Consider the following 27,832-nt stretch of genomic DNA (forward strand, 5'->3'; position numbering starts at 1 on the left):
TTACACCACAAACTCCTCTGGGAGCTGGTCCTCTCCCAGAAGATCCAAGGAGAGGCAGTTCATGGATCGCTTCCCGTAAAGGGCAGACTTGGTTTTGCAGTCCGCTGTGGAATAGACGCAGCCGTAGACAGACAGCTTGTCCTCGAGGCTGCAGCCGAAGGTGTAGCTGTGGGACGTGTCTGAAGACAGCGTGGCACTTAGCGATGGGTGCCGGCGCTTGTACAAGCGGATGTCATCCAAACTCTGGCTGTGCTGCTCCATGCAGCTCCGGCTTTTGGGCGATCTGACCTGCCAGTTCAGCAAGACACACGTGAATAAAAACAATGAGCTCAGACACAGCCTAAGGATTCTGCCTATGCATGCCAAAAGTTCTCAAAGTTGTTCTTCCCCACTTTCAAAAGAGCCCCACCAGCCTTCTGAAGGATGTTGGCTTAAACAAGGAGCTGTACAATTCAGAAATTACAAGTGCATTAAGCTGCCATGCCATGTTGAGCTGGATCCTGATCTGTCTGCCATGTGTCCTCAAGTGTCCAGTACAATGTATGAAACACTTGACAGATACTGACACCTGAATGACCTCACACTTCTTGGCAGACCCAAGCAGTTGTCCTCAAATGGATGAAGTGCACTTAACAAAAAACTACCCCAAGTGCTCAAACACAAAGTCTAATGAGCTGAAAGGAAGGTTCAGAAGGCAACCATGCAAACTAATGGGTTACAGTGTCCAGTAACTGCCACAAACAGTTTCATCTACATAACACTGTTCCATAAAGAGTAGCAACAAATCAGCAGTAATTCCCAGAGGCACCATCTTGCTACACAAGCCTCTGTGAAGGAATTGTTGACCATTTGAGAGTATTTCCAGCTTCAACACTTATATTTTTTTCTTGCTCTGCCTCTTCTAATAATCACCTGTTAAATGCTAACATTAAGGCTAATTTCAAAAATATAATTTTGAAACCAAGACACTTCTGTTGGCACCACAGAAAACTTACTCCCAGTATAATTTCTCTCACTGCCATGGGAGGGGAATTAAAAAACTACCCTGAGGAAATCCTGTTCTGGCTCAGCTGTACTCTCAGAAACAGGAAGATGTTGCACTGTCTGGTCAATGCTAATGAAACCCTGCAGCATTTAGTTACATGGCCTTGTAAGGAATATTTTGATAGTTTTCTAAGGAGCCACCAAGTATGTGATGCACTAAAGTGGCAGCCAGGTCTTTGCAATCATATAGACAGTCCTAACACTCCTGTATAAAACAGATGTCTCATGATCATTTAACAGCGTAAGCATGATACAGCAGTAACTTTAAAAATATTACAGCTTTAAGCAAGATGCCCACTTCCAGACATGAGCTCTTAAGTCTTCCACTCCAATAGAGGAATAAATTCATTATGATTTGTACTGTATGGTCTTTAGCTTCTGCTCAAGTCTCCTACAGCACTTTATGGACTATTTTGCTGATAAATGAAAATTTCTTATCATTTTTGACTGGGTCCAGAAAGAAACATGGAAAATTAAAAACAAAATCTAAGAAGTGACTGAAAACCTTGTTAAGAGTTTTAGAATTCTCTCAGCAGATAAGGTAATTTTGGATTAAGAGGGAAGAAAGGGTAGAGGTGCTTTTTTGGGGCTTTTTTTTTGTTTGGTTGTTTTTTTTTCAAAAACCACATCTTTACCCCAGTGAGTACAGCAATACTTAGAAAAGAAGTCTTAAAAAGACATTTTAATGAGCTTCTTCCAAATATATCTTCTTCTCTGACGTACTTTACCATATATAGTTTCCCTTTCTCAAGTGTTTGGTGAAAAGAAAATCTTGACAACAAAGACTTCCGTACACACAGACTATAATCACACAAATGATATAACAACTAGAGCTTGAGCATCTGGTTTTGCTCTGATGTAAGCTACTTCATGCTTCAAGATTATCAAGTTTGCAACTCACATCCAAACTGCATAGATGGTTTTTGCTCTGTATTGCACCGAAAATTTTGATGTGGTTGATCTTCCATGTCTCATCCAGAAGACTAAGGTAGATAATAACCGGTTTGCATGATCTCCCTGCTGATTGCTCCAAACCTTTCTATACTATTCTGACCCCAAATGCTGCTCTTATCCTATTCCTGAGAGAAGTAGCTGACCAGCAGCTGGTTTTGATTACACCATGTAAAAATCGGTCAAATCCAAACTAATCCATGTGTCCTGATTTACAGCTGTCTCCATTACACTGGACCTTGGTTCAATGCCCACACACAGACCATCCTGCTGAGCAACCTCTCCCTTACCTGGTGAAGGGATTCCACACTTTGTCCTCTCATTTTGATTAGTGTGACTTGCACCACGGACAGAGATTCCTGATTTATAGCTGCAAAGGAGAAGCAGGAAGTGAAAAGCATTTCAAGTTTGAGGTTTTGTGGGCAATAGAAAAGGGAAGTTGTTCTCACAGGTCACATTCCAACAGTGACAAACAGTGTCCTCTTAAGACAAATATACATCATTAAGCACCCTCAACGCTCGAGGAGTTTTGCTCCTATGTACTCATTTTTGGCTCTAAAGATCAACATTTGAAAACTTTCAAGGAAACAGTTTCTTGCCAACTTGTCCCATTTTTTTACCCTTCTTGCTTTCCTATAAAGGCTGTATATATTAAGGCCAGACAGCTCTTGCATAACCCTGTGGCCTAGCATTCCCTGTATCACAAGCCACAAAACTTTACCTAAGAATTCCTGTGACCATCCCATTATTCTGTGGTTGAACCCCTTGGCTGTTTTGTGGCATACAAGATATTAAAGCATATTCCTTCCCTACAAAAGGTTTACCTCAATTATCTTTTTGTCATTAACTGAATATAAGCTTGGCACATTTAGAGAAGGGAGACTTTGAGGAGCACAGAGGAGAGCAGCACTGTACATACGGTACAGAATGCTGGCCTGTAAACTCTAGATGAGCTGCCTGCAAATCCTGTTTCAGTAGGGCAGTAAATAGCACTGACAGCTGTTTAGAAGGAGATAAGAGTTTTTGTAGATCCCTCAGATCATGCCTGTTGCTAGAGCCTTAAAGAACAGCATTGAGCAGCAGCAGAAAGCCATCTCACCTTGGCAGCTAGCAGCATCTAGAGGCAGGGATTCAACAGATTCTCCCACAGTGGCCTCCTCTAACTGGTCTCCCTCTAAAGGCTCATCTACAGGCATCTCCTCTGGCTCATCTACTGCCAGCTCAAGCTCTAGGAGGAAGAGAGCAGCAGGAGAATGGTTAGCATTACACTTGTGCTCCAAGCTGCTGTACAGTCTCTTACTCCCTGCTCTCCTGCAGGAGAAGACAAAAGTTGGCTTAGAAGTTGCTCCACACATCCAAATTCTTTACCATCATCCTGAGTGTCATCTTCAGCCCGCCCTTTGCTGCCACTGTCAATGCCAGAGCTCCCATAGCTGATGGTTGAGCTGCAGGATTGCTCTTTCCTATGCACACGGTCAATGCCAAAGGGCTCGTCCACCGACATTTCCACGGACACGCGGTGCCTGGAGTCAGCCTCGATGCCCGAGGTGTGGGAGCTGCCGTGACTCCCGGTGGACTGGCGCGAGAGGCGGTTATCCCTGCGGCTGCCCCCGCTGCTTCCGCTGCCACGGGAGTTCTTGTCACATGGGTCCAGGTCCATGTCCAGAGTGTCACTGATATAGGACTCCCGGTAGCGCTTCTTCTCTGAGAGAGAAACCAGCGAGAACTTTAAGGAAGGGTAACAAAATATATTCAGGAAGTTCTGTTGGCATCAGCCAACAACTAAGAAACAACCGCTGCAGCTACTGAACAAATACAGTGACAGCTTTGTATTTTTTTTTGCTCAACAGATATATACTCAGGTAATTGTAAAAGAATTACTCATACTTGAAGTAAACCCAGCATCTCCTAAATTAGAACAGGCAGTTATAATACAGAAAACAGTAGGTTTCAGAGTGACGGTCAATAATAATAAAGCAAAACAAAAGCAAACAAAAAAAGGGAATTACCTAGTAAAATTTGGTGCTCAATCTTTAAAATCAGATGCGCTGACTGGTTCTTGAAATACTCGCCACTATGCCAAGTCAGCTAAGAACAACATTTCTGTGGCTGGTATTTAGTACTGATTTATTATTTCTCCCATGGCATGTATGTGCTGAGGGTGGTTGAGAAATCTATGTGACACTAACAGACACAAAACAACCGAGGGCTTTTTGCCTACAGGCACTTGATCAGTGAGCCTTTCTACAGGTGACTGGCACATGCCACTGGTTGCACCCACACTGCTCAAGGCCACTGCTGTAACCCCACTAAAGGGAAAGACAGAAACCACTTGAGAGGTGATATCACAAAACAACTTTCTGATCACAGTCAACAATGTGGGAGCCACAACTACTTCTTAGGAGTGGACTTGAAAGGTGCCTAACACCTCTGCTTCTACCACTGACTCCCCAATAAGGCAGAAACACCATTAATTAGATGAGAGTAGGCACCATGAAACAACAGAAGAGACTAACACACTGTACTCTTCCTCTTACTAAACTCACTTGGGTGTTCCCTAGCATACCTTCAGCCTCCTCCAGTTTTTGGATCTGCTTCAAAACTGGCTGAATATTCAGAAAGAGCCGGTGGCTGTTGCTGAGTAGCTGCAGCAAATGGCGTGACCTGAAGGGGCAACCCGTGTAGTAAACCAGTTTCCGTGCAGAGGGCAAACCATCTGGCTGGATTTCAAATTTTTTCCCCTGCACAAAGAGGAGAGATGCCAAAGAAATGAGCAGGAGCACGTATTCAGCCACACAGTTACCAGAGATAGCTGTGGTCTTGTGCGTGCAAGTGACAGGACATGACGCAGCAGCACAGGCAGGCCGACAGCTTTGCCACATCCCAGGCTGGCAGCCACTGGCAGATGGCCTCCATTCCATCATACTCACCAGGAAGGCCAGCTTCCCAATGTGTGACCAGGGAAAGTCGTAGAGGAGCTGGCGAACGTGATTCACCTCCTGCAACACATCAAACCCAGAGTGACACAGGGACTGGCAGGTACAGGGTGGAATCAGCGATGTGCAAAGAATTTGCAAACAACCAAGAATTTGAGATATGTGGAGCCTGGGGTTTGCAGGGGAGGCAGAGGAGCCACGGTGAGGGGGGAGGACAGGGAACTGGGCAGAGTTAATGCTACACCAGAAGGCTTTCACAGCAGTCTGTTACCTGATAGATGTGCATTCCTCTCAGGGTCAGGCCCAGGATAACTGTCGGTCGATCCTCCTTCTTATCCTAAAAGAACAGAAGAGTCAAAGGTTAATCTACAAAGACCATGCTCTTGTTCTGGCACCTACTGTAGGAGAGGTAGCAGGACTCCTCATCACACAGATGCCATCAGCTCATTTGGTTTTTATTATGTTTGTAAAGTGCACCTTGCCTTGTTGACCCCTGAAATACCTACACCTAAAATCCCCTCATGCTGGGAGGCTCAGGCATTTCACCAGCGTATGTCCTAGCTGTCCTGGACAGAGAATCCTGTAGCTTTAGGGATTTGAGAATATGGACAATTACTGTTCTCAGGGGTACCTTGTAACCTCTCTTGTAACCACATACTGTCTCTGCTGTCCCATGAACATGCACCACTCTTGCTCTCCAGGTGACAGAGAGCCCAAAACAGAATGGGAACCCATTCCCCTCTCCTTGCCACAGCACTGCTGTTCCCATCCAGGGATTTGCTAGATCTTAGGTAAACTGCTTTTGGCTGGAGGAGAGCTAATCAATGCCCAGTTATTGGGGCTTTCATTCTAACATTCTATCTTGGTGTTGGGAGTAGGTGGTTTTACATGAGTTTTATTACCTGGGTTGAAATACTGTCTTTTAACTCCTGCTGCATCTTGGTATGACATACTTGGTCTCTTTTCATATTCTTTTGCTTGAAGACCAAAAATATCATAAGCTAATTCTTTCAGCCTCTCCTAACACGACAGAGTTAGGGAGTGGAATGCATACATTTTTTTTTGTTAGGAAGAAAAGGAGAAAGAAAATTTGGAGGTAAAAATGTATGGGCTCACAAAGCTCAAACTTTATGTCACAACTCATCTTTATTAATGTCTCTCCTCATCTGGCTTACAAGATACAAGCCTTATGCCATCACATTACCCCACCCTTTATCCCTGGTACCATCCCTGTCTTCAGCTCAAAGTAAGAAATAATAAGAAATATTTTCTGCCTCCTAAGGACAAAGAGCTTTGTAAATCAGTATTGGTCTGAATGAGAGATAGGGGGTGTGTTGTGTTTTCCTTAGCTCCCAACCTCAGTAGAAGCCATGAGGAGGGTCTTAAGACAAAAGTGACTGCTTTTGAAATCTCAGGGCAACCAGCCCACCAACACCTTCACCAAGTCCTCTGCACTTGGCTCAGGCAATCGGTGACCCAAGCATCACCTAGGAGGAGCATCTCTCACCACAAAATGAGATAACTGTGTCACACAGCAGGAATAAGACTCTATTAAGAATCAAACGACACATGGAAGAGTACATGGTGCCTAAATTCCAAGTCGACCAGGAATTTAAATATTAAGAGCAACCAATTTCACAGCCTTGATGCTTTTGGATATAAAATGTATCATGTCCTGCCAGCTGGACTTCTTATGGCATTAAAGTGTAACTAACTCTCTCATGACTGCATCACTAACAGCATTAAGAATCAAAACAGAGAACAGAAGAAAGGTAGGCCAGCATCTTTGGTTTGCAAGCAACTAAGCCTGGACTACTGATCAAAACTTATTTTCTCTAGAAAATGCACGTTTCTTCAGTAACTAGAGCTGTTAGATATGTTCAGAGGACATGTATACTTCTCAGACATAATTGCCACTGAGCACAAAAACCCAAAAAGTTTAATTATGAGTCTGACAGAGGAGTTCATCTCCATTTGGAAAAAAAACCCAAGCCATTCCTAATTGCATAGGCAGGTTTCATTCACCTAAGTGGAACAGAAAACTTCTCATTTCTAGATCTAAGCACTCAGCATGTCAAAATGAAGCATCTTCTGTTTAAGCAGGTTTGGGTAAAGAGTCTAACAAGCAACAATGTAGGAATCCAAAACTGCCAAGAAAAGCATATAGCTGAAAAAAACACCAAACACTCTGGCAGGGTTGGAGAAGGAATGGGATATGAAAGTTGGAATGGACTCAGTGTCACCTTCAGTTGTTACATGACATTTGTGTGAAAGCTGGCTGACCTCTTGTCATAATTTCGATGAACTACAACAGGAAAAAAAGAGACTTCATTGATTTCCCTGGTGCAATTCTACTGACAGGCAGGAACAAATATGAAGTTTTGCCATTCCTGTGGCCAGTTTCTTGGCTGAGGAACAAAACTAAATTCCAGCTACATCTGTACATTGGTGATGGATTTGTTTGTGGGGACAGCCCTCATTTGACTGAGCATTTTAGATTTGTTTGGCCTCTCTGAATCAGAGGCAACTGTCCCTCAAACAAACAGAAGGAGAAAAATGCCATGGTGCACTCAATTAATGATGGGAGAGAAGTTCAAAATAAGAAGCTCTTTGTTTAACCTTCTGCAGCCTGTAGAAGTGGACGGGCACATCTTCCAGCAGGCAGGACTCCTTAATGAACTTCAGCACCGCTTCCTTAGCGCTCAGCCCTTGCTGCTCTCGGTGCATCTCTGGGGCATGTCTCAAGATGTAGTCGCTCCCCCTCTTTGCAATTATCTAAACCACAAAGAAAACAAACAGGTCTTCAGCAATCCCCATGAGAGGCAGCTGTGATCAACAACAGTGGCTGGAGGTGGAGGAGGTTCATATATTCCCTCAAGATGATGGTCTGTGTTTGCCTCTGCCTCCCTGGAGGATAAGCATTTAAAGCAGCCCAGATGACACTGATGTCTCCAAACAGATCCTAGTGGCAAAACTGTAACAGACCAAGACTACAGAGGTCGTGTCAGCTCTTTTCATTTTTAAGTATTGGAATTAGTTTTCCTAACTCTTGGCATCCATAAATGTTTATGGGCAGATAACAAATACTCCTCTGCATGCCAGCACAATCAGCAGTAACATCTCTGAAGAGGCAGAAATACTAGGTTTTCCTTTTAAGACCAGAAACTACACATTAGGCTTATTTAGCATTTCCATTCTCAAAGGGTGGATAACACTATCTCAAGGTATTTTTTTTTATCTATTAGGAGTGGCTGGCAGGCACGTGGCTTCACTAAGCAGTAGGAAAAACCTGCCCTGGGCCTTTTGCTCCTGCCCTGCAAGTGCCCAGTTCCCACGTTTACCCCATGCCCTCTCCATACAAGGCTAGTGGGCAGCTCAGCCCTCTCCCATACTCAACTGGTTCGTTTCAGGCCATTAGTGGCAGTGAAAGGTAAGAGGGATGATTGGCTGAATTCACTTCCCAACATCCCCCTCCACCAGGGGCATTTAAAACTAAGATTGCACCAGGTACCTGAGAACATCCTGCCAGAAACAACCTGTCCTGGCTCAAACCAACGAGACCCCATCACCACCCAGTTCCCACTTACATTTAATATTAAAGCCCTTGCTTACTGTTTGCTAACACCTCTGCATGCCCTGCCAGATTGGTTGCCCTCCCACGAGGAAGGCTGGCCTTGGTGGAAGACAATATTGATGCCATCAGCTGTGCAGTGTCAGCAGAAAGAGATGTGCCAGCTCCACAGTTCAAAGCTGGGTGGGTCAGCCCAGGGCAGCAGTGCCTCTCCTCACCGGCACGAGACTTGGGGCAGCCCTTGGCCATATGATATGAAGCACGTGTTGAAGGAAGTTATTGCGTTGGAGGAGGAGATTACTCACTATCTCCCCAGGGGCAGGGAGAGAAGCGTCCCCATGCCTGCCAGATTTTGCTGTTTGTAATGATGTTATAAATCACCCACATACTTGCTTGGGGTTGTGGCTCAATGCAGGTGAGCAACAGTCTGTGATAAGCCCTTTAGCTGCCTCAGAAATAGCACACAAGACCCACCATTTCCATTTGTTAGCTACCTCCTGACAGGCACCCAGTAACAAGGAATGGTACGGGATGAGGGCCTGTTGTCTGGGAGAAAGGCACACTGCTGCACAGCAAGGCAGCCAGACTAGGATTTGTGCATAAAAGGTACTATCGGTCTTCAGGACAAATCCTGTCACTGATCTGAACCTTCTCCCCAAAGCAGAGGACAGTTCCATCTTACAGGGGAGATGCAACTTGCCTGGGGAGATGCAACTTGCCTGGGACAAGCAGCCAGCTAACAAAGTCTTAGCTAATTTGCCTTCATTTGATAATTAAATCAATTCTTGGTTGTAAGTCCTGAAGGGCACAAGTCACATGCACATGCTTATAAACAAACATGCAAACGCTTTCTCTTTCCTCTTACTGCACTTGAGGCAGAGATTAATGACAAAGCAAGCACCAGAGGCACTGCACTGCAGTATTACCCCGTAGGGTTTGGATCTATCCATCCCTCACTGAGGCAAGCATTACAGAGAGGAGAACAGAGGGAAATAGACTTGGCTTTGCAGTCCTGAGGTCTTCTGGAGAGCTTGGGATGTGCAGATCTTGCTGAATGTACCACTAGAAACACACAACCCTTTAAATCATAGAAGAATTAAACAAAGACATCTGCACTGTCAGAGTTACTCATGTGACACCTACACATGCCATCACCAAGGAAGGATGTATCACCCACCTCACTGATGAGTGAGCCCAGGAACGTGCACCTACATCCAGTGGAAAGACGAGATATCTCCTGAGGGACCTTCAGGGTGATACTCTATCCATCTGCCTGATCATTACAGCAGGAGAGGGGGAAGTTGCATGGCAGCAGTTAGGTACCACCTTGGCATAGCTCCTGCTGCATACATGATCTGTTGACAGAAAGGTTCCCCCCAAACTTACCCATTGTGGGAAATAAGCCTGAGGTTCAAAATATTTGCCAGCGTGGACCTTCTCTCTGTAGTTGCCCAAGTCTGCCTGTAAGCTGTAGGCAGCCAGCAAGAAGTAGATTTCTTCTTTGTGGTTGCAATGAGACATAAGCACTTGCTCTTTGAGATGGCAGTAGTAGAGCTGCCGTGCCACCTTATCGCTGCAAGACAAAGGCAAATTTACTTCAAGAACAAAGTTCAGATAAGGACCCTCAAAAACATCATCCTGCTGAGAAGAGGGATTAAACTTTGACATGTCTGATGTGTGCCAATGCCACCCTGATACAGTTGTGTGTATAAGGAGCACCAAACCAAGATCAAGGTCTTCTCCCACTAAGTGTTGTACAAACACAAGAAATGGTAGCTTCTACCTTGAGAAGCATGAGATCTAAGAAGTTAGGGCAGAAGGTAGATGAAAGAAAAATCACATCACACCTGTTTTGGAGACTGACTACAATCAAGCACTTCTGTTTCCCTGGAAAGCCTGTAGCAGCCAGGATAGTCAACTCCCTTGGACTCCCAGTCCTGTTTCTTGCACACCTGTCCTCCTTTTCCCTCTAAACTTGGCACTGCTTTTGTTTCACCTTGCCTTAGGCTCATGATGGTTCTTAACAGCTAATTCCCTGCAAGGTAGATCAAAAGACATGGGAGCCCTCAGCTTGTTTTTGTCTTCTTCCTCAAGCTGCTAAACAGGGATTGTCTGATAAGGAATTACTATGGCATAGCCTTGATAACCCACACACCCCCTGCCCTCAGAGATCATGGGAAGCAGGCTGCTGACATGTGCATGTAGATGAGGTGCTGGACACTACAGTCTGCTTGTAAAAGTGTGCAAGTATAGTTTGAAGGGGCCAGATAACTATCTCTGCATGGCTCTACAAACCTCTCCAATTAAACTGCTAGTGCAAGAGAAATATGCCTGTGATGGGGTAGGATACATAACTTGGGAGTGGCGGGATGGTATGTAATCTCTCTCTGTACAAAAAAGGCAAAATGAAACAAAAAACACTTATCAGCCAGACAGACTCCATAAGAAGGAGTCCCCTGTAACCAAAAGTGAAAGACTGTGGAGAGAGAAAACATAGAAAACCACAAGCTTTGCTCAAGACAAGAACGAATGCCAAAAATTTGGTAAAGATTTAATCCACCTAAATGACCCCAGCTCTTGGCTTCCCCCAGGGACAGAGCCACACCAGAAGCATTGATGTAAATTAACTCTGTCAGTTGTTCATTTTTAACTACCTCATCCTTTGTTCTGTACCATGGGTGAGGGTGGTGCTGTTTTGAGTGCAGCCCATATTCCATGTGAATGGACTACAAATGAAAAAGTCTAACTTATGAAGTAATTTGTTTTGTCCATGTATGAAAGTCCATTTCCAGGATTAGACTGCACAGAGCACTGCTCAAATACAAAAAATAGATCCAAAGCATGTGCTTTGGAGTATAAATAACTATTTTTCAGTGCCTTTCATACAACCAAAAGACACAAGCAAAAGAGTGTTTTGATAATGTCATCATTCAACCTGCACTTTCAACACAGATGGAAAAGCAGTCATAATTTTCCTAGGGATGTGGAGTATGATTCAGGCAGAAAACATTCATAGCTGAGTGAGGACATCTGTGAAGGTCTTAAAAAAATTCAAGCTGATTTTTAAAGCTTATTTCAATGAGTTCACAGAAATGAGCTTAACAAAGAAACATTCTTTTTCTTTCATTTTAAGAACACACTGAATAATTCAAAACACAGTAATTACCACAGAAGAGAACTTACCCTATTACTCTTCCATTTTCTACATAGTATTGTACTCTAAAGAATGCAACAAATGGAGGGCTGAATTTCTCTGTCCCCTAGAGCAAAGACAGAAGACGAGTTAAATTATGATCAGCATCCAAAATTCCTGTTACCCTATCTGGTAATGTTCTCTCCTCTGAAATTTACTCCCCATACTGCTTTTCATTTTCTACTCTTAGCTCTTGGCAAGTTTTAGGAGGGAGTCTGACTGTCTTGGAGGCTCATGACAATGAGGCATCACAAAACAATCAGACAGGTTGAACGACAAAATCTCCTAGGAAGAGCAGAAGATTTTTGGATAGGAGGGATGAGCTGGTGTAAGAGTCCCAGAGTAGCCTGGGGACACCCAGGCTGGCCCAGAATTACCTAGCTCAGCACCTGGCAGCACCACAAACATATTCGTGCTGAACGCAGCAAGTTTAACCCAGCCTCTCTCACAGTGCCAGGCAAGGCAGCAGTGCAGTGTGCCACCTTGGCATGGCCATGGCATTTCCAGGGCACTCCTAGGAGCAACCAGCCAGCCCTGCACCACACCACATCACCCAGCACGGACAGACACACTGCCATGTTCAGCGCTCACTGCCTGGGGCTCAGGAGCACCGGCCTGGTATCAGCTCTATGCCTTTTGTTTGGCAGGGCTCCTGGTTAGTTATTCACATGTTCCTGCAGCCATAGAGCAAAAGGCAGTGGTGCTGTCTGCTTCATACTGAGGAGTGCTGCTAGAAGAAAGCCAGCAGAAGTCCTGTTGTTTTAGCTACAGCCTATCTTTCCGACTTACAGGCTTGTTTGAACAGAACAAAAAAGAAAAAAGGGAAAAAGAATAAAGGAACATCCTACTAGCTCACTCTCTCATCTTTCCTACTTCGCCACTTTCATGTTCACACAGGTAACTTTGCTCCCACAGGCAATTCCAAGGCTTTGCTGGTCAGATCCATCTCACTGGGACAAGGTCCATGCCCTCCATATCTGAGGCAGACAGCTTCTTGACCATGCAAAAATCTCCATTTCATTTCTGGAAGTTGTTCATAGCCACCCTATTTTATCAGCTGGACTGGGCTTTCCGCCTGAAACCTCTTCATAGAGAGTAAATCCTTGTCAACTAACCCAGTCCAATAGGCTAACTCATCTCAGACTGTAGTACTGCCAATAGCAACTCATTGAGTCTTTTGCGATTCACATCACACCAGAGGTTCAACACTTATCCTGACCAGAAAAGTGTAGCAAGAATCCAATCACAGAGAGACCTCAAAGCATACCCCATCCTGGGGTCCTGAGGTGACCACAAACACCTGCTTTGGGAAGCTCTCACTGGCTGGACAGACAGCCCCTCCACATGATTCTGGCTGTTTCTGAAGTAACTCTCACTTGTTTGGGAAAAGCAGAGTACATGCTTGGGGATAAGAGAGATGTCCAAACCTCACTAATTATCTACAAACTTCTGTAAGGAGCAGAAATGGCAAGTGTGCCTATTCTGCAAAAGAAAATGCTTAGGCAAGGTAGAAAAAAGTAATTGACAACTTTTACAATGACCCAATTAAGATATCTGAAAGCAATGCTATACTTTGCTCTAGACTATGGCTCCTCTATTAATGACACACACAAACAGGCATTATCAGGTCTGAATGAATAGTATTAAACAATTACATAAGCTTGTCTTTATTTCATGTAGTTTTTCCCTCCCTTATCAGGGCTAGCTAGCCTTAAAGAACTAGGACTTGTCTCAAACAAAATATCCTTCCTCTCCCTCCAGTGTCCTTTTGCACATACTCTGGGAAGAGTCACAGCTCCAGTCATTTCCCATGTACCAGATTCAAGTCACAAAAGGTTATTTTAGGCTGTTTTGCTTAAGGATAAAAATGAGGTCTCCAGACTAAATTCAAATGGAAAACTGACCAACTGACCTTCTCCACTTCTGCAGCAGCCAAGCAACAGCCCTGTGGTTACTATGGCTCAGCTAAAGTTGCATAAGGGGCTGGTTTAACTAATTGTGCAACTATGCAAAAGTCACTGCATCCTGCTAATGAAAAGTATTCTGCAGACCATCTTCAAAAGATGCTTTATGGACCTTAGTTTAAGAGTTTTCATTTCACTGTGCAGTCCAATAAAAAAGCAGCAGCTTCCAAAGTTAAACACCTCTCTTACTTTGGTGGTCTCTTTCTTCCATTCCTTTGAAAAGTATTTGCTAAGCTTCTGCTCCAGGTCTATAAAAACATATTCATTATCTGAAAGATAAAAAAGGAATTCAACATAAAATAATTGGAAATGTTTAGTCATTAAATATTTAGGTTACTCTACAAGTTATTTCCAAGCAATACATTTGCTGACCAGGAAATAGACAGGGCGGGGGGGGGGAAAAAAGTACTCTTAAGTACATGTGTGACTCCAGACAGCATGGAAGGAAGGTCATTCACTCCTTCAAGAGATCCTGAGCTAAAGGTTCCCAGACATCTTAGCCAGAAATGCAGAATTCCTGCTTTATAATCAAGAAGCCATTTCCAAAAGAGAGAAACATCATCTTACCCAGCTAATTGTACTGGCAGCTTACCAGATTCAGTTTTTTATTATTATTAAATGAGCAAGCCCTACCCAAGCTTGTATTCTGCCATCATGTAGCACCATGGTCCAACACGGCAAAAGTAAGTAAAGAGAGCTGGGTACTTGACAGGTTTCATCTTCTGCATGTGAAGGGGATCCTCTGAAAGGGTGAGAAACAAGAGGACCAAACACAAACGCCTTTCTCAGAAGGTCTGCTGCGTCCTGCTCACACCCAACTTCTTTCATTTAGAGAAAAGATGAATGAAAGGAAGGGAAACCTGGCCTGCCTCAAAACACTAAAGGACCACGACTTGCTCTCCACCCTAGTGAGAGTGAACAAGACACAGCCTGAATGTCACATCATCTTGAAAGAGGTTTGTGCTGCTTTCAAAGCTGATGTTTCATAACACTGCTTACCAATTATCAAATACAAACAACTCAGCCAGTGAAAGATTTTTTTCCTGAGTCTTCAAGTCTCTTAAGAAAAAAATAAAAGACAAGACCTGACAGGTGTTTCAGGCTGCAGTAGCAATGCCAGCTGAGCACATTCACCTGACCAGTCTCTCTACACTTTGATCTTGCTTAGGACAGTGTTTTGACAGGTGACACAAGTGCCAAGATGAAGAGCTTGCTCCTTAAACATGAAAGGAGCAGGAGTAAAAAGGAGAGGGTAAAAAAAAAGAAAAAAGAACCCTTCACAAAACAAACTCCTGCTCCTTAAGACCAGCCCAGACTTCCAAATGAGAGCCTGCACTCATGTCTGTATTATGGCAGATGCAGGCCTGGCATGGGCAGTGTTATAGTAGGCATTGAAGGGGGCTCTAAGCTACCTCACACCCCTTCCAAAGCATTGCAGATCCTTACAGGGGCAGATACAACAAATACTTTCTTTGCTAGCTTTCAAAAAACAAGCAAGCAAAACAACCTCCTATCACTACCTCCTTCAGCTCCCACCTCAAGAAACCACATCTGGTGCTATCCACAAATGGCTCACACATCACCCTACTAGGAAACCTCCTGTAAAATAGCAGTAACACTGGATACAAAAAGTACAATGCCCCAAAAAGGCCTGTTTCTGTCTCCATGCTCTTTCCTGCATTGTAGTACTTGCAGCTGTACTTTTAATATACCTACACTTCTGTTTATCACATTACTTGACATATCACATACAGAAACCAGTATTTAACTGCACCATCGAAGTGGCTGTATAGAATTTCTGAAAGTGTCTGTGGTGGCCAATTTAAGTGCTGTAGCACACAGGATGATATGGAAGCTATTTTTGCTGTTTTGACAAGGAGAGGAAGAGTTTTTATCATCACAGAGATTGCATCTTGTACCTGCCTCTTCACTTCTAAGATAGGGTGGCTAGGGGCTACACTGGCTCCAGCCCTTCCTTCTCTAGGTCCATTAAGATCAGATAACACTGCCTGGAAGAGGCTGATAGAAGTCCCAGTCAGTGAGTGAGAGAAGGGCTTGTTCATGTTAGGCTTGTCTCTGTCCCTAATCAGCTGCCAAGCTGGTAAGCATCACTCCATAAAGCTTTTATTAAAAAGTAAGTAAAAGCTCATTTAGGGAATCAATGCACAGCAAGTGACTGGAGTGGGATAACACGAACACACCACTCAGTCCCTCCCTGGGTTTTGGCAGTCCTGCAGCAGGGCAAACCCTCCACTATGGGCTCCCCACAGAGCACAGGGTTGATCCTGATGGCACAGCAGTGGTGGGTAAAGCCTGTGTCAGCTCTGCCAGCACTGTGGTCTTCAGCTGACACCTTGTTAAGAGGCTATAACAAGTTGAAGGGTCTGTTTTCCTTTCTACTTCAGTAATGATCCCATGCCCAGAGGTATTTAGAGAAACACATTTATTATTCCTTAATCAGGAGGGAAAAATTGCAATAGCAAGCACAGTGACATACCCCAAACCATCCCATCACCCCTGAATAGTACGTCAGAAAGGGAAAGGTGTGACAGAACAGTTACACCACAGTAAAGCAATTTGTTACCCACACCCCAGAGCCCCTCTTTATCTGTCATGTTAATTAGGTTAGAGATGATTTCGTGAGGGCACAGATGTCACACCTGAGGATTCCAGGTTATTATCAGGCCTACTGGGAGATACACATAAACCACAAGAATAAGCCAGGCTACAGGAGGACACCCCAATGTACATCTCTTCTTGGGGTCCTCCCCAGCCCAGCTCAGCATCCTCCCTCCCGTGCAAGAATGCAGCACTGCATTCCTGCCTTAATGAAGTCAATATGGCTGGAATGTCAACCTGCAATGTAAGCCTCCATCTACAAAAACAAAGAGCTATTTCCCTCCACAGCCCTACTGCTTTGTGGATGGCTTTGGTTTTTTTTTTCCTCACACTGGATTAGTGATGAAACCCTAAGAGATCTTTTGCCAGATGCTATTTGAAAATAAGCATCTCTAACAGATATGAGGGCACCAAACTGCAGCATCTCTGAGCAGTGCTGTAAAGGACAATATAGAAATGCACAGATGGCCCCCTTTCCAGGGAAGAATAAATTTGATCTATGGATCCAAACAGGGCTGGATACTCAGCAGGTACAAACCGTCATTTTTACACTGGCCTCACTTGAAGGACAAGTGAAAGGTAATAAGAACCTGACTGAGAAGCATGCACACATAAAAATACACTCTCATCCACCTGCAGCTACTGACACTGAGTTCATGAATCTCATCTCAGCACTGCAGGTAATCTTACAAATGCATCATCTTCTCTTGAAAGGTTCCCTCATGTACATATGTACAGATACCAGACCTGGCATAACCCACCAGTGCACTGCACTGCAATCCCAAGAAATGCATCTGGACAGCCAGATGCTTTGCAGTAAAGAAATTTACACACTTCTCCCAATTTCACCTTGAGAATTCTCAAATGAGATTGAAAGTTTATGCTGTAAAAATCACATTTCAAAATAAGCTGTTACCAGAAATATAAAACACTTCTACTCTGCAAAATCAGCTCAGCACATTTTATGTATTTAAAAAAATATAGCACATGCATTGTTGCAAAAAAATAATGTGCCAGGTCCCCAGTTAGAAAAAAATGACACAGTTCCAGTGAGTGATGCAGACTTACAATAGGCATTATTTACACTGCAGGAAAAATGGGAATGGAAAATTAAGGCTGTAATACAGGGTCAAATCATTCTGAGTAATTGTTAACCTAAAGGCCATTATTTTGCATTAACTAGTTCCTCCTCATCTCATTTTTTATGAAAAGTAAATTCTCTGCATAAAAGTTAAATAATGGTGATGCCAAAAACCTGTTCTCCTCCTGTGCCCATTGTGGGCTAGGAGCACCAACAAATTCCACAAAGGCGTCCTACCAAGAGTCGGTGCTTAGCCCCACAGGCAGCCAGGAAGATCCCATTAACAAATTTGGCTGAGTCATATATATTTTAGCAATGCAACTAGACAGTCCAGAAGAATAGGATTCAAATAAAATATGAATTAGTGTGAAGCCAAATTTCCACATAGCAATCATTTTCTGCCTAAAAGAGAAGGGAAAAAATGATCCATGGCTATTGCGCTTAACTTTTCCCAGATGCTTCAAGAAGCTTCGTGGCAACACCACTATGTCTCCTGAGGTGTAACAGGAAAGAGCAGGAGCAGGACAGAGGGATGCTAGGGTTAGGGGAGAGCTGAAGCTTAAAAAAACCAAAAAACAACAAAAACCCACACTAAAATATACCTCACAACACATGCTGTAGCCCTCACATAACCTGAACACCAGCATGGATTTTTTTGTTTGATTATTGAAGAAGAGCTGGCTACACACCCCCTTTTGCATGTGGATCTCCCCAAGCTTCCAAGCATTAGTGATTTGGGAAATCACTACCCACATGGCACCTGCTCCCACCACCTCTGCATAGCTTCTCAATGCTCCTGGTGTTACCTTTCAAGCCAATAGAAAGAAATGTTGTCCACTTTCTGATAAGTGGTTGATCAGTTTAGTAAAGGGTCTAAAAGAACTTGGTTCAGGAAAACCTTGTGTTTTTAGCTTTAGCTGGAAAGTACATGTATCCCAATGAAGGGAAGAATCACAACCCAGGCTGGGAGTAAAGCAAGGGAGGTCCTGGCTGAGGTCACTTTACCTGGGATGGACACAAGGCTATGGAGGGTAGTATGAAAGGAGACAATATCAAGAAGCCTGAGATCTTGTGGTGTTAGGAACTGTCGAGGTCTGAACACTGAGATAAAGGTTCAATCATTCCTGGTAATGGATAGGTACTGCCAGAATTTTACATTGGCATCTTACAGTTAGTAACAAGGCATGCCCAGGCAAACATCTTCAGACTTCAGCAGCACCATGGGGGATTCTTCTGCACAAGAAAAGCTGCAGAACCATTTCCAGCACTGCTCATCCAGGGACAAACAAACCCTTTGCAGTTCTCAGGCAGGAGAGCACTTGGCTGGATGTTGTACTGATACCAAAGGAGAAACAATTGACAGCAGATACAGGCAAAAAACTGCCTACATAGGAAGAGACCATGTAGGTCCTTTCAAGGAGTACTTTATACTCTCTGGACATCTGAGCCCCTGCAACTCCCTCTAGGCGGTACATTTCTGCACGTGTTTATCTTATATTGCATTTAACTTGTCTGAGGTACCAAAGTAAGTGTAATAGAGTTGTACCTTAGGTTAGAATACAGGAGAAATTCCTAAAGAAGATTCAACTATGTAAGCAGATTTAAGAGAGAACAGGCAAGAAGCATGGATAGTGAGGAAGGTGTGTAGAAATCATCATAAGGTATTTGAGAGAACTTTTGTTATTTGTCTCCTAAGAGACCCTTTGTTATAAGACATACTCATGTAATATAAAGATAACCTGTTAGCATATTCTCTCCATGAACTTCACTACTGGAGGATATACAGATGCAGAAGAGTTAATTGGAGGCAGAGTGGTTTTGGCAGAGTTAATCACTGAGCTCCTTGGTAAGCATGTGCTGGGAATCATGGGCCTGGCAAGGTGAACAGCCATAGCTTTAAAAAAATAAAGTATTATTCTTGAGGCAGGGGAGCTGAAGCAGAGATATTTGGTCACGTAAGAAAGCCAGCCTGACAAACTCCTAAGAGGACATAGAGACAGTGGCAGGGTGTAGGAGCTACAGTCTTGCTCCTTCCCAATTGAAGGCTTCCATCTGCTTAGGTCAAGCAAGGTTTGCTCGTAGAAAGGCATGGCACAAAACTCAGGATCTAAGGGATCTGGGTTATAATAACAAAGGAAGCCTGACTGTTCTTTGTCTGCTGACATTCAGTTTTGTTTTAGAAGACTGAATGTGTTGCTGCACACACTTTCCAATAACAAGAGGGAACCTTCCTGCAGGGCACAAGATAAGGTTGACCCCACAGGAGGATTTGCCATATAAGACCCAGCTGCTGAAGCCTATGGAACCAGATTGAACCTGGCAGGGTCACAGGATCTTTCACTGACCAAACTGCAAGTTAAAAAAAAAAAAAATTAAAAACCAAGCACTTCAGCAGCAGGAGCACACAAAGTATAGCCTGCCTGATGATCCATGACAAAACTAGAAGAGCAACATGTCCCAAGGTTTGTAGGACCTCCCATTAATGCACATTCCTGAACCTGATTTTCAAAGTGATCAACTTCTTATAGACACAAGTTTTTTTTCTTCTCAGATATATTGGGTCAAAGCAGTTTTCCTCTTGAGAATAAAAAAAACAGTTCAAGAGCAGAAGGGATCAAAAATGCTATCCTGCCAATGTAATTGTTACCCTTAATCCTGAAGCTTGCCCTCAGCATCTACAATAGCCAGAAGAGAAGGCAACATATTTAGGTATCAAATGCTGGGAAACACACTCCAAGACCTACAGCTTAGATCTTACAGCATTCATGGTTTGCAGCTTGCATGGTGCTTTGTGGTGCCATTTCCCTTTTCGCCACATTTAGGGGTTAAACTTCTGTTTATGATTAAGGACCCCAACCTCTCCCCCCACACACATACTTAGTATGAGACCAACTGAGCATTAGTGTATCTGTACAACGTCTGCAGGTCAAATGGGCTCCTAATCCAGATAATCCATGCAGTGTGATTGGCTACAGTTCTGAAGAAATCCTTTAATTTTCATTCTCTTGCTACTGCTGACAGTCAGGGTTTTGTTGACAAATTAGCAGCAAAGTAATGGATGCAGGTGGATTAGAATACCTTGTTTTGCATGTGGTAGTATCGGACTGCCAAAAATAAATACACATTAAGAAACTGGGAAAGATATCATTACTAAAACAGGGTGGCTGTTTTTTAAAAAACATCTTTTTGAAGCTGCAGCACAGAGGTGAAAGCATGATGAAGGAGAGGATTACCTCGTTGAAAAATGTATATGCTTCCTCTCCATTTTTTGGACACCTAGCCTTTCCTGAGGGACCAGGCCCAGGCTTCCCCCCTCCACAGCCTCTGTGGGATGTACACTGACTTGGTACTCAGCCAAGGCAGTCGACTTCAGCACCCACAAGGTAACCTGGGAATACAACACTTACCCAGGCCCCCCCAATACCTGACCTGAGCACTTCCCTTTCCTGAGATGATAGCTTGTTGTGAAGCAGGCAAAACCTTAAAGGCTACTTCCAAATGCCACACTCAGTGCTACATTTGCTACAGAGGCAAGACCTCAGCTACCACGGGCAGCAAGAGAGATGATGAACAGTCTGCTGACCAAAACAAGGTGGAGAGAAACCAAGTTGTGGAACACAAAAAGTCTTTCCTTTCAGGAAAGCAAAGAACTGCTCCCAAAACAAACAAAAAAGAGATGCTAATTCATACTACTGGACTCTTGTAACTCTTTTCCTTGACTTTTAAAGAGCTTTCTGGAAGAATTAGCTGCTATGAAAAGGAAGAATACTTTCATGAAGTGAGAGGACTGTTTCCACTTAAAGTTGTGGACAATATACTCTAAAGTCTAGTCAGAACAGCTTTATTATGCTCTTTGGCATGCAGTGGTTACAATGTATTTCCAACAGGCTGAAAGGTATCTGCCACTACCGGGTATTTTGGGACCAGAAGCCCTGTGCTTGATCGGGTAAAGGAAACTGTTTCACAGAAAAGGTGTGAAGGAAGGCAAAAGCAGGGTATGGAAAATACGAAACAAAAACATGTGAAGGGGGGGGAAAGGTGAAAAAAACATGGGGAAAGCAGAAGAATTCAAAGAAAATAGGAATGAAATTGCCCTGTCTTACAGGAGAGGACAAGGGTTCCAATGTCAGCCAAGACGTCCTGCAAGTGGAATAGGCAAAACCTGGTGTTAAAAATGTCGCAAAGGGGAGGCCTCAGAAACAGAGATGATTTGTGAAAAAAGTTAAGAGAATTCAGGTCTCCTCACATTAAAAAAACTATGCTGGTTTAAAGCACAGGTATATTAGGTTTAAGGAATCTTTTGGAGACTCTACAAACCTTATGGTGATAAAAAACTTACGCTCCTCTCAGTTTGAATGCTGCACTCAAAAAAGCAATTCTTACAGAATGAGAGCATGAAGGAAATGAGACAAACTTAGAAAAAACACCTTATTTTATCCTACATATTTATAAAGAGGCAAAAGAAACCTTATTCAGACGGACTTCTATAAGACTACTATAATTTCAATGAAATATCTGGAATTGCAGTAGTAAATAACACACTTGAGAAAAGTTTTTGGAGGAGAGACAAGTCTTTCAGTGCTTCTGGAAATATGGGGAGGCAAGATAAACAAGACAACAGATCCATTTCTAATTACTAAGACTTGGGGTGTGAGAGGGAATGTCAATGCTTACACCATACCAGAAATGTGATCTCTCGTATCAATTTGCTTCTTTAAGGCATCAACTTAACACCATTTCCTGGCCAATGCTAAGCCATAGGACCAAGCAAACTGGACTTTAACTCATGGATTAGAAGTTTTGTATTTCCCATGTGATATTTCAAAACCCAATGTGTCCCACGCATTCATTCAGTCCCTTACAATCATTTGAGTTTCCTCCCCAGTGCCACATTCTTCACATGTGACTTCAGAAGACAAGTAACACTTTCAGCCCCAAAATCCTTTTAAAATCCACCTCCTGTTCAATACCTATAGTTTTGAATATAGTAACAAATATGTTGACTAGCAACTCCCACTACAGGAGAGAAAGAAAGCCCCACAAAGAGGTGGAATCCAAGAACAAAGGTGGAGAACAAAAGCTCCCCCCTTTACTCAATTTGTCTGCCCACATACCAAAGATCAAAAGAGCTCTGGGAAGGCTCTGCATAATCTACATACTTTGTGACCTTATTACAATCAAATTCCCCCTGCAGGCACAGCCACTGTGTATATATGCACACACTGTAAATACACAAGCGGGTCTGTGGATGTTTGCCAAGTCACTTGCTTGTACATTGAGTTTGCTTACTTTTAACAATGCTGAGGCCAAAGAAGTGAGGCTCTTTAATCTTCACTAAATCACAAACTTGCTGAAAGAGCTCCTGTCCAGTGGCTTTGACCTGAAAGACACAACCAATCCAACATTACAGATGGCTCACGCACCTGGATGGAACTCTAAAGAAGAGTTGCAGGCCAGTACATTTTTGGGTACCAAAGTAAAATACCCAAACACAACCACACCAGAGAACATCCTTTGTTTTCAGTATTATTGCTATTACCATAGAATAATAATCATTAATATTTACAGAAATTAAAATACTGTTCCCTTACAATTTTTTTTTTGAGAAAATAAAAAAACCAAACCCAAAAGTTTTCATTCGGGAGAACTAGGAACAAAAGTACCCAAACAAACACAAAGACTCTGAGTAGCTCATAGGTTAGAGATGTGTTTTTTCTGTACCCCACAGAGAGGAGCTCCTTCTGTCTCCTGCTGCATTCTAGTCACACAGCCATTAACATCTCTATCTTTGGCAGCTGCAGCCAAAAGCCTGTAAGACCTTGCCTGTTTCCCTGCACACTGAGACCTTCCGATATCCCTGCCTCCTGTAATGCACAGACTGCCCCAGAAGGAGCATGGTTCTGGTTAACTGCATGTGCAGACCTGGATGTGTACTATGATAGGAAGATTCCCCCACTAAACATCTCCCTGTCCATAGCCTCATTTCTCCCTGTCCCACTGCACCATCTCAGGAGTACTGACAGACAAACACAGAAACCCCCCAGCCCACAGAGGCACAGGGGAAGGAGTCCAGAGAAAGAGCAGATGAGGAGAACAGAATAGCACTGACACAGACAACCTCAGCTCAGGCTATGGTGCAGCCAGCTGCAAAATTCCAAGACCTTGGAATTTCATTACCCCACTGCTGGACCGTGCAAATTAGCAGTGCCAGGAGCAGCTGCCGGCAGGGGTACAGTGCAGAGCTACCTACTGAGCAACAGAGAGGACAGGGCAGAAGTCGACTGTTTAACTCTGCTACAAACCAATCACCATCCTAATTTTTAAAGCTCTTTTAGTGTAGGCATGTCACACACCCCAGAAACTGGCTTCCACTCACCTCCCTGCCCCAGGCTGTACCATGTCACTAGACATGGACAATGGGAAACAGGAGGTCATTTAAGTACTCATTTTCTTCTACCTTGACAAGGCATCAGTAGCCAGACACTCACTACTGCTTTATCAGGAGCTTTGAAGCCCTGCACTACGCCAATGCAAACACATGTAAGCTTTGAGCAGGGAGGAGGTAGTGCAAAGTTCTGATAAGACCCAAAACCACATCTGGGTCTTATAATTGAGTCTCCATGTGAGACTGCACCCTTTCAGTCTACAGCTAGATGCAATGTTTGGTCAGACACCCAGAACACACACTTGGAAGGGAAAGTTGGGCACAGAGCAATCTCCTTTGCCAAAGAAGCAAGCTCTGAGCATGTTCTCCTGCCTGGGAAGGATTTGCTAAGAAAGATGTGACCTTCCTCTAGCCAGAATTGTTATGGGCATACAAGAGTCACTGGCAGCACAGGACTCTCTGTAAATGCTACACAATGAGATGAATTTTCTAAGTGGCAAGCTTTCATACCTAAGGGAAGAAAAACCCGCTTTAAGATACTTAATTCTAGGAAACTGAGTACTTCAAGTGGCAGTTTTGTGGCATATAGCTCTAAACAGTGATTTAGGCAGAGTTCTTGCACAACTGGTATGTTACTAGCACCTTGTCCATTCTCCTCTTGGCACTTCCCTTATGTATCAAGTTCTACTCCCAGCCTTAAAGGCTATGCAATACCAATTACATTTGCAACTGCTGTTCCCTCCTACTCTCCCCTCTACTCAAAGCAACCAATACTTCCCTTTGCATTTTTTATCTTTGGACTTTCCTCCCTATGCATATGGTTCCTGTGCCAAGATTGATCTCAGAAATGTTATGACTCATTCCTTCCATTGATACTCAGCTTTGCCCCATGTCGGGCTCAGGGCTTCTTTACACATGAAATTTAGTCCAAAGTGAAATCAAGTGCAAGTTTACAGATGGTAACTGCTACTCCAAGGTCATTCTGTGTACAGATATTCATGTGCATTAGTTGCCTATATCTAGTCTTCTTGATATGTATGTTTTGAAACATTGGCTCTCCTGTCCACAGAACAACTGAAAGATTTCAGACCTATGTTTGCCATTCACCAACCCACAGGACCTCACCAGACTTCCTCCACTCCAAAAGTTTCTCCCACTTTGCCTTGCCCTCCTCAGAGCAACTGATGAGCTGCAGCACCCCCTAGTTCCCCTCACAGCTCTGCTTCTCCTCACATCCACAGCTGGTCTCAAGAAGGTAGTTTTACTGCTCACCATCCCCCTAAATTCACTGTACATTCAGAAAGGCAGACATCAAAGCTAATTAAGAGATACTTGAATGTGGGGGAAGAGAATGTAAAATGGCTCCTGCTCTTCCCTCTTCAACAGCACTATCTCTGAATGGTGTAAGACAAATACATTTTAAAGAGTAAGCTTCAATCTGTATGTGACCACATAAAACACATACAGGTAAACCCTTATCTGGAAGGGTGGAATTTATATGGGAGGGGAGAGGGAGGACTTACCTGCATAAACACTGTGCTTATCATGGGAAGGATCTATAATTTATTCTGCTGGAAAGATAACTATTTCTACCTACCTCAATGAGCTGCAAGCTTGTTTAGTATTTGCATTCCACACTGAAGAGGTTAAAAGGCTTTGGAAATCTTTAGTAGTGGCATTATTATTCTAATAAATGCACAAAGTATCATCTGTAGTTGTGCTAATTACATTTGGGTTCTACCAACATCACTAGAAAATTGCCTTGATGTTTCTTTAAAAAAAGAAAGATCTCTCCAGCTGTGAAATCTTAATTTTTGTTGCTGTTTTGAATGAGTGTTGTGGTAAGGTCCGAAGCCAAATGAAAAGCTGTTTCTGGTGACTTGCCCAGCTGTAACAGGTCATGTTTCACTCTCTATGCAATTAGGACACAACCATGTGTTGAGGTCTCATGTTTTGGCCCAGGCAGCTATTCCCTTTCACGCACAGGCATCTCCAAGTACATATTTTCCTGATTTCCCAGACACGAAAGAAAGGGGTATCAGAAATGACAAGGGCAAATGTCTTTAAAAGGAATACAGAGGGGTGCTGCAGGGGATTCCTCTGCAGGACAACATAGTGATGCACAAGGCACCCCAGCTTTTTGGAGTGGCAGCAGGCTGGGACAGGACAGGGGAACAGGAAGGGACACAGCACTTTTCCTCTGTTCCTGTCAGTACTCAATGCACAAGACTATTTCTTATGCATATTAAATATTTTAGAGGTATTAAAAAAGACATGCAGATGCAGCATTTAGGAATCTGGTTTAGTGCTGGGCTTGGCAGCATCATGTTTATGGCTGGACTCAAGAGTCTTTCTCACCCCAAATTTATTTTACAATAAACTGCAGGTTTTTCTGATTTACCAGAGCATGACCCAGCGGTGAAGGAACAGCTGTGTGCTCCACTTAGACACAGGCAGAGCAAGTAGCAGTGACAGTGTCAGCCCTGGACTGTGCACTGCCCTCCTGCACCTTCTCCACAGCCAGCAGCTCTGCTATCTCCCATCTTTAGCCTCCCTGATAAGAGCTATAAGAAGGTGAGATTTAGGGTCAGCTGCAACAGACCATTACCGAGGCCCATACACCTGCTGCCCAAAACTTAATTAAATCATCGTTTTCTGCCTTGCACAAAAGCCAGCAGATTGCAGAAGCCTTCTGGGGCAGTGGATGGGCTGGGTTTGAACCAGTAACCTAGAAGCAGAGTGTCCCAGATTTTTCTGTTAAAGCTTTATTCCATCCAACCCTTGAGGCTGTTTCAGTTAAGGACGCTACACTTACACACAGCAGGTAGGAAAATTCCGACACGGATTTTGAAGATTAGCACGCATAGTTTCAAAAGCCACAGTTTCAATCAAGTACTTAAAATAACAGTTCACCTCAACTGTCTTCTCCCCCTCCTCATCCCAAAGCAGGGGAAAAAAACCTACCCAAAACAAAGCCAAATCCCCCCAGCCCACACGAGTGCACGCACACGCTCACAAGAGAGCACTTATCTTTGAAACTCACTGGTCCTCTGAACGCCAAGTGCCTCTTGTCAGCTCAGTTTCTCACAAGTTCAAGGAGCAGCCGGCATTGCACAAAGAGGCACCGTGCTGTGCAGACACCGTGCCACCCTGGGCTGCCAGCTGAGCTGGCCCTGCTGTCACTCACGCACACTTTGAGACATTTGAGGCAGCAATCAAAGAAATGAAGTGACTTGCCTTGATTTTTTTGTGTGTACAAGTGCTCAAGAGGAGGGAAAAAAACCCACCCTTAATGGCTGTTTGCCTTAGACTCTTTGAAGGGATCTGCAGGCTGTCAAAACCAGGGATAGCTGGACTCTTTACAAGAGCAAACAGTCATATGTTGGGTACACTTGCTAAGTAATCAAGGTATTTCAAGTTAAATTTTTAAAAAATTGTTGGATTATTACAAGCAGCAAAACCATTCAGAGATAATAAAATGTAAATAACAACAGAAAAAGAGCAGAGGAGACCCCCACCCTACAAACACAGGCCTGACTTCTAACAAACTCTGTGAATGAGTTGAAGCTGCCCAATTAGAAAATGGAGCACCAATTACCCTAAGCTAGCTAATAGCCTTTTGGTCAGCAGACCAGCACCAGGCTTTTGGGAGAACAATGGGGGCTAATAAATCTGAACCGTGGCCACGATGCAGCGACCTCCCAGCCACTCACCCCGACGGCCAGGCTGAGCTGCTCGCGGGTGGGCAGGAAGACGCAGACGCTCCGGATCTCTGGCTGCATCCTGCCTGCCAGCAGTGTCCTGCTCATGGTGGGCAGCTCCACGGGGGCTGGGGTCTCCTCTCCAGACACGTGTCAGGCTCCCTTCATCCCATGTACCTGTTGAAAAGGCGAGAGCATCAGTGCTGTGCTTCTGTTGGTACTGGGAGCAGCTCACAGCACGCGTATGATGAGATGTTTAAAAACAAAACCACTCCCAACAGTCATCCATTTTCCAGGGCCAGTCAGTGTTTCCACCAGCACCACAGCACAAACCAGGCAGTGTCAACCTTTTAAACAGCTCAAAAGTCCCACGAGAGTGCCATAAAG

At 43.9% G+C, this 27,832-nt stretch overlaps 1 protein-coding gene across 1 annotated transcript; it reads right to left on the bottom strand.

Moving 5' to 3' along the window:
• On the bottom strand, nucleotides 1-27,553 carry FRMD1 (FERM domain containing 1). The gene is made up of 13 exons (XM_066545636.1): nucleotides 27,458-27,553; nucleotides 22,649-22,739; nucleotides 13,849-13,928; nucleotides 11,686-11,762; nucleotides 9,889-10,075; nucleotides 7,551-7,706; nucleotides 5,203-5,268; nucleotides 4,926-4,994; nucleotides 4,562-4,736; nucleotides 3,364-3,699; nucleotides 3,095-3,223; nucleotides 2,286-2,365; nucleotides 1-288 (listed from the first exon to the last, which is right to left on the bottom strand). Exons 1-13 carry the CDS (start codon nucleotides 27,551-27,553, stop codon nucleotides 1-3), a joined length of 1,830 nt encoding a protein of 609 aa, XP_066401733.1.
• Nucleotides 27,554-27,832: the final 279 nt, after the last annotated feature.

Source organism: Molothrus aeneus, chromosome 3, assembly GCF_037042795.1.
Source record: "Molothrus aeneus isolate 106 chromosome 3, BPBGC_Maene_1.0, whole genome shotgun sequence".
Taxonomy (NCBI): Eukaryota; Metazoa; Chordata; class Aves; order Passeriformes; family Icteridae; genus Molothrus; species Molothrus aeneus.

Coding starts and splice junctions, on each gene's coding strand:
- FRMD1 (XM_066545636.1), bottom strand. CDS start 27,553: ATGAGCAGGACACTGCTGGCAGGCAGGATGCAGCCAGAGATCCGGAGC. Junction 3,700..4,561: donor AAAACTGGAGGAGGCTGAAG/GTATGCTAGGGA, acceptor TTTCTCTCTCAG/AGAAGAAGCGCTACCGGGAG. Junction 3,224..3,363: donor AGATGACACTCAGGATGATG/GTAAAGAATTTG, acceptor TCTTCCTCCTAG/AGCTTGAGCTGGCAGTAGAT.